The sequence below is a fragment of the Rhinolophus hipposideros genome, assembly GCF_964194185.1.
Source record: "Rhinolophus hipposideros genome assembly, chromosome: X".
Taxonomy (NCBI): domain Eukaryota; kingdom Metazoa; phylum Chordata; class Mammalia; order Chiroptera; family Rhinolophidae; genus Rhinolophus; species Rhinolophus hipposideros.
Window position 1 is genome coordinate 21,553,809 of NC_138046.1, and position 7,257 is coordinate 21,561,065.

Genomic DNA, 7,257 nt, shown 5'->3' on the forward strand with positions numbered 1-7,257 from the left:
ATCCAGTGCATCAGGGTGTTGGGATGGGGGTCCAGAAATCTGAATTTTTAACAAGCTCCCCTAGAAATTCTTCCTACAGAGAGAAGTTTGAAAATCACTGTCCCTGTCATAACAAATTTACAAGAGGTTAATGTGGACCCTGGGAAGAAAGAGTCACATGATATGAACGCCAAGAAGTAAATTATCTGCTGGAATGGACTCCCCATGGTCCAAATTTATAAGTAAGAGAACCGTTTGCTGATAGGAACTTCTTGCATACTCTGTTCGGGAGAATCTCAGACCGAACTCTCGCTTCCTGCACTATGACCCGTTTTTTTAAGCCGTCTGAGTCACCCATTACAGGAAAACCTTGGTTTCTCCTTTCCACCAAAGACTGATTATCTGCCCCGTCCAATCATAACTGCATAATTTGGGTACCTCATTTACATAAAGAGACCTAATTGAGAAACTGGGTGAGAACTTTCACTATAAGAGATGGACTCCCCTTTGTCTCAGCAGAACAAAATTCAAGTTGCTATGAGAATCTGTGTCTCCAGGGCTCCTTTTTGCTCAAATAAATGCCTTTCATTCGAGTGTAAAATTTATTTTGGTTTACATCCCCACCCGCTCCTGTTATTCTAGGGCTGATGGGAAAGAAGCCCTGGCTAACATCAAGAACATGACACGCCCCACCCAATCCACTGGGATCTAGAAGCTTTTAGGACCGGAAATGGGATCGGGTCCAAAGCAACTTGAGGCCTGGTGGGGACCAAGAAGAGCCCCACCCCCTCCACGTAAGCATCCTTATGGGCCCACGCGGCGGGGCGGGTGGCCTGCAGCCTGCCGGGACTTGTAGTCCAATGCGCAGCCGCGCGCCTGCGCCCTGGGCACTACACCGGGTGAGCTTGAAGAGCTGTGGGCGCCGAGGCGGTGAGTCCCGGAGCGTCCGGAGGGCGTGGCCGTCCCTAGGGCGCGGGGAGTGGGGCTCCCATCCCCTTTGGGCTACACAAACTGGCTGCCTCCAGCCGTAACCCGGCGGCAGGCGTGGGTAGAAACGGCGGGCTGCGAGCCCCTGTCCCGCCTGAGTCTCTGCCGCCGCTCCTTGCGACCCGGCCGGGCCTTCCCGGGGGTCCTCCGGGGCTGGGAGCGCCCCTCCAGGAAGCCGGACAACTACGCCGGAGAGCGCGCAGCAGCCGCGCCTTCGTTACCGGCATCCGATTTTAAACTATCTTTTAGACGTTTCGAGACTTGTCCCCCTAACCTTTCCCCTAGTGCCCTCTTTTCACGGCGCCCTGTGGCTCTTTTCGCGCGTCTCTTTATCCACGGGCCCTGTGAGCGCGGGTTCATTCAGGAGGGTTTGCGCAGAAGCCATCAGCCACGAGGGGAAGCGAAGTTTCCATCCCGAAGGGCCAATGGAGGGAAATCCAGAGGGTCAATTCCCTGTGAGACATGGGGGAAGGCTGGGGTCAGTCAGGAGAGGGCAGCCCAGCTGTGAGGCTGGAGCACATGAAAGGTGGGTCCCCTGCCAAAACCGGCTTGGTTCCTGGATGCCCTCTAGCGGCGATTAGGTGCCAGACGAGGGAAATAGAAGCTTCCTAGGAATGAGTCCTTGCCAGCAGAGCAATGGCCTTTCTGGAGCGCTGCCTCTGTGCCAGGCACATTGCTGTTCCCTTTCCATGCAATTGGATCCTCCACAGGCACTTTTATGAATGGGGTGTTTAAAGAGAGGCCTGGGTGTCATTTAAGACACCAGACCGGGGATAGGAGGGGAACAGAGTGTCATTTTTGGATAACTGGGCAGGAAGGCAGTCATGAGAATTTTTTCCTTGATCCCATCCAGGAAAGAGGACAGGTACGTGAACTATGTGGACAATGCAGAGACAGTGCACCCCTAGCACACAGACAGGTTTTCACACCTGTGGAGACATGTATGTGACCGCCTCTCCGACCTCAGAGATTGCACTAAGAACATTTAAATGTTGTTAGATGCGAGCATTGCAGGAGTCTATGGATTCTAACCTGATCACCCATTTTCCTCTGGCTCCTGGGACATGTTATTCAGTCTTCCTAAGCCTCAGTCCCCTCATCTGCATTCAGGACATAATACTAGTACCCACCTGCTAACACTGGGTGAGGGCTAAGTGAACTAATACATGTAGGAGGCTTGGAACATCACCGGGCACGTAGCTTGCTGATTGTGATAAGTGTCCTTCATTATCAGTGCAGACCAGGTTGCTGATGGCCTGCTCTGTGCAGTGTATTTTTCTCATGAGAAAGCCACTTGGAATGCCACTGCAGAACGAGCGACATGGTGGTGTTGGCTGAACTACACATACCCGAGTGGAGAATGAGGGATTGATGGGTTGCTGCCTTTGTGAGGTGTAGCTCTCCCTAAGATGCCTGAGATTGCAGGTGACTAAAGGTTCCTCAAAGGTAGATGGACTTTCATGGTTACTCACCCGGATTGTAAGTATGGCTCCCCTGTTTCTTCTGTTGCCTACCCATATTCAGAAACACAAGAAAATTGTTATTAGACTGGGAGTGGGGATGTAGGCCACCAGATCTGTAAGTGTTCGTTTAAGGGAAGAGATTCTTAGCCTTGGGCCCATAGTATTCTAGAACAGAGCTGTCCAATAGAACTTCCTGCAACAGAGTCTACTGAGCACTTGAAATGTGAATAATATGAATGAGTAAATAAGTGTTTATTTTTAAATAATTTAGACTTAAACTGCCACATTACTCTGTTGACTACCGTATTGGACGGCACAGTTCTAGAGGGTTCATGGAAGGTCTGAAGATTTTGTAAACTTTTTGAACCTGGATTCGGAATTCGAAGTGTATGTGTGTTTTTCTAGGAAGTGAGTCCATGGCTTTCATCAGATTCTCAAAATCTCCCAAAAGATTACAATGTACTATTTTAGGGTTTTGGTGAAAAGTAAGCAATTAAGGAAGGTAAGGATGCCCTCTGGTAACCGTTGCTGTTTCTCCTTTCTCATTTGCCCTGTCCTCAGCTGTAGGTACCTCCCCCACAAGAATTACACAAAGAAACACATTGGAATCTGAGACTGCAGGCCCCAGATAAGTTGTACACGGCTGGAACGGGCAATGGCTGTGGCCCTAGGTTGTGCAATCCAAGCCTCCTTGAATCAGGGCTCAGTGTTTCAAGAGTACGATACTGACTCTGAAGTCTTCCGTCAGCGCTTCAGGCAGTTCCAGTACAAAGAAGCAGCCGGGCCTCATGAAGCTTTCAACAAACTCTGGGAGCTCTGCTGTCAATGGCTGAAGCCAAAGATGCGTTCTAAGGAACAAATCCTGGAGCTTCTAGTATTGGAGCAATTCCTAACAATTCTGCCCACGGAGATAGAGACCTGGGTGAGGGAACACTGCCCAGAGAATAGAGAAAGAGTTGTGTCACTGATAGAAGACTTACAGAGAGAACTTGAGATACCAGAGCAGCAGGTGAGAAAAGAGTTTGGATCTGGGTAATAACACCAAAAGAAGTAGCAGACACATCTGGTATTAGATTGAATATTTTGTGTTTGTGTCCCAGGATTCCCCTACAGTGATTTTAATATTATCCTTTTGTTTGAATCAGCACATAAGTCAGTGATTCTCAATTATTAAACCCAACTCCTCAAATATTTGGTAATGTCCCCTTTACTATCCTAAAATTACATCTGTAGATAATGTAACCTACTTATGTACACAAAATCAGAAACATCAGTATAATAAGTGCTCTGTGACCTATGCACCAAATGCAGCTCAAGACCTGTTCTTATACAGCCCATGAGCTAATAATAGTTATTACTTTTTTAAAATGTTGTTACAAAAAAAGAAAAAGAATAGGCAACAGACCAAGATGACGGAGAAAGCCTAAAATGTTTACTATCTGGCTCATGGCAAATAAAGGTAGCCAATACTGAGTCAAGTAGAGTCTAGAAGGAATATAAAGGAAAAGGAATATAGTTTATTTTGAACTAATAAGCATTGCAGCGTGCCCATGATGGGGCTTGCGTGCTCCAGAATACCTCATGAAGTTAGCTCTTTGCTTAGACTCACTGTGAGGGCAACAGGCAGAAACTCAGACTGAAACAGTTCAAACACCATGAGCAGATTATGTTGCGGGTCATGTGATTTTTCCAAAGAGGCAAACAACTCTTCATGAATCTAAACAATTAGGATATAGTCTTTCTATGATTTCCAAAGTAGTGCTTTCCTAGAAAATTCAAGTCATGCTAAAATATGCAATATTATTTTGTGTTTCTATAACCACTGGGTTCTTTTTTTCCTACATGAATATTTGAGGGAGCACTCCAAAGTTGGTGGGGACCTGGAACAAATCTGCAGTGTGCATTATACACCCTTCTCTGCCCTCAAAATTCTGATAGGGACCACCTGCCATCGTATCCAAAACACCTCCTGGGAGCAGTGACCCTGCCCTGTTCAGAACCACTGAGTGAAGCCTGTTTGGGGAGAGCCATAGCTCAGCACAGGGCAGCATCTTTGGAGAAGAGAGGAAGTGCTTCTAGTTGGGCAGTAAGGGCACGAGCCTGGTGTGTTAACGAGGCGCTGCAGGTAGCCTGCCTGAACTGGACTCTTCCAAAGTCTCCTGCCCCCAGGATGGAATGGGTTTATGGTTTCCCTTCCTTCTCTGGCTCTTGTTTGGCTTACCACATAAGAATTTGTCTTCATGTGGTCTGATCCTGCATTGCCAGTACAGTAGCCACCAGCCAGGTGTGGCTCTTGAGCCTAAAACTAGTGCAAATTGGGACACGCTGTAAGTATATAATGCACACCGCATTCAGAAGACTTAGGACGAAAACTAAAGAAGGTGAAATCTCTTATTAATAAAATTGAAGAATAATTGTTTATACTGATTACATTCTGAAATTATGGTATTTTATATACATTGCGTAAAAAATGCATGTTTTTTAACAGATGCATCTTTTTTAACAAAAAGACTTTACCTGTTTCTTTTATTTTCCATATAGGCCCTGGATAATTTTCAATGATTTAGGGGGCTTATATTATATTGCTTCTGGGCACTGCTGGTGTAGGCTTTGGAGTGATGGGTTGTGGTGTTTCCCCCAGATCGATAGGCAGGAAATGCTCTTGGAAGACCTGGCAGCCGTGGGAATGGCAGACATAGCACCAGACATCCACCTGGAGTCACCCCCACTCCAAGCAATGGGACCTGTCCCTGAGGCCCCAGTGGCAGATGCATGGATCCCAGAGGCAGAGCCCCAGGAGCTGAGCTACGTTGCTGCTGGGGAAGGCCAGCCCTTTCTGGACCATGGTAAGGCAAGGGTCTTCTTTCCTTTCCTCATTTCTGTTTTGAGCGCTCAGGAGCCCTCCAGGGTTGGGGTTGGTCAGAAACAATGTCTCTCTGGCAATATCCTGCCACAAAGCACGTTAGGTCAAATGGGATTCAAAACCCCTTTCACTCATGAGCCTACTCAAGAAGTCTATTTTTCTTTTCATTTTTTTTATTGTGAAATTCACATAATCTTAGATTAACTTCTTAACCATTTTTACATGTACATTTCAGTGGTAATGAACACATTCATAATGTTTCGAAACTGTCACCACCATCCATAATTTTTCATCTTGTAAAACTGAAACTCTATACCCATTTAAATAATAACTGCCTATTTCCTCCCCTCAAACCGTGACAACCACCATTCAACTTGTTGTCTCTATGAATTTGACTACTCTATTTACCTCATATAAATGGAGCCATACAGTATTTGTCTGTTTGTGACTGGGTTATTTCTCTTAGCATAATGTCCTCAAGGTTCATCTATGTTGTAGCATACGTCAGAATTTCTATCCTTTTAAAGGCTGAAAAATATTGTATTATGTGTATATACTGTATTTTGCTTACCCATTTTTCATAAATGTACACTTGGGTTGTTTCTCCATTTTACCTGTTGGGAATAATGCTCTGAATATTGGTGTACAAATACCTGTTTGAGACTCTGCTCTTACTTCTTTTAGGTATATAACCAGAAGTGGAATTGCTGTATCATATGGTTATTCTACTTTTTAATTTTTTGAGGAACCAACATGCTGTTTTCCACAGTGGATGTAATATTTTGTATTCCCACCAGCAGTACTCAAGCTTTCCAATTTTGCCACATCCTTGTCAACACTTATTATTTTCTGGGTTTTCTGTTTTGTTTTGTTCGTTTTGGGTTTTTTTTGATAGTAGCATTCCTAATAGGTGTGAGATGGTATCTCATTGTAGTTTTGATTTTCATTTTCCAAATGGCTAGTGATGCTGAACATCTTTTCATTTGCTTATTGTTCACTTGTATATCTTCTTTGGAGAATGTCTATTCAAGTCTTTTGCACATTTCTTTAAATTGGGTTGTTTGGGTTTTTTGTTGTTGAATTTTAGAGTTCTCTATATATTACGGATATTAATCCCTTATCAGTTACATGATTTGCAAATGCTTTTTGCATCCTGTGGGTTACCTTTTTACTTGGTTGATATTGTCTTTTGATGGAAGAATTTTAAATTATTCATGAAGTTCTCTGTGTCTACTTTTACTGCCTATGCTTTTCTTGTCATATTCAAGAAATCATTGCCAAATCCAATGTTGTGAAGCTTTTGCCGTATGTTCTTCTAAGAGGTTTATACTTTCAGGCCTTACTTTAAGATCTTTGATCCACCTTGAGTTAATTTTTGCATATGGTGTGAGGTAAGGGTCCAACTTAATTTTTTTGTATATATCCAGTTTTTTCAGCACCATTTCTTGAAAAGACTGTCACTTCTCCATTGAATGATCTTTGTAGCTTTGTTAAAAATCATTTGACCCAAAAAAAGAAAAAAATCATTTGACCCTATATGTGAAGATTTATTTCTGAGCTCTATTCTATTCCATTGGTCTCTATGCCTGTCTTTATGCCAGTACCAAACTGTTTTGATTACTGTAATTTTGTAGTAAGTTTTTGAAATCAGGAAGTGTCAGTCATACAGCTTTGTTCTTCCTTTTCAAGATTGTTTTGTCTTACTTGGGGTCCCTGGAGATTCCATATGAATTTTTAAATGTTTTTTTCTGTTTCTGCAAAAAAATGTCCTTGGAATTCTGATAAACATTGCATTGAATCTGTAGATCACTTTGGGTAGTATTAACATCTTAATAATATTAAGTATACCAATTCATGAACATGGGATGTATTTCCATTTATTTATATCTACTTTAATTTCGTTTACCAATGTTTTATAGTTTCTGTTGAAACAAGTCTTTCACCTACTTCTTTAATTCCTAAGTG

General features: G+C 43.6%; 1 protein-coding gene across 1 annotated transcript; it reads left to right on the forward strand.

Moving 5' to 3' along the window:
- Positions 1-865: 865 nt before the first annotated feature.
- On the forward strand, positions 866-6,800 carry LOC308494636 (zinc finger protein 449-like). The gene is made up of 4 exons (XM_081042503.1): positions 866-909; positions 2,991-3,438; positions 5,071-5,275; positions 5,977-6,800. Exons 2-4 carry the CDS (start codon positions 3,085-3,087, stop codon positions 5,982-5,984), a joined length of 567 nt encoding a protein of 188 aa, XP_080898629.1. The 5' UTR covers positions 866-909; positions 2,991-3,084; the 3' UTR covers positions 5,985-6,800.
- Positions 6,801-7,257: the final 457 nt, after the last annotated feature.

Bases quoted from the DNA above. Each gene is read 5' to 3' on its own strand.
- LOC308494636 (XM_081042503.1), top strand. From the start codon at position 3,085: ATGGCTGTGGCCCTAGGTTGTGCAATCCAAGCCTCCTTGAATCAGGGC. The intron at 3,439-5,070 runs GTGAGAAAAGAG...TGTTTCCCCCAG, and splicing joins TTGAGATACCAGAGCAGCAG to ATCGATAGGCAGGAAATGCT.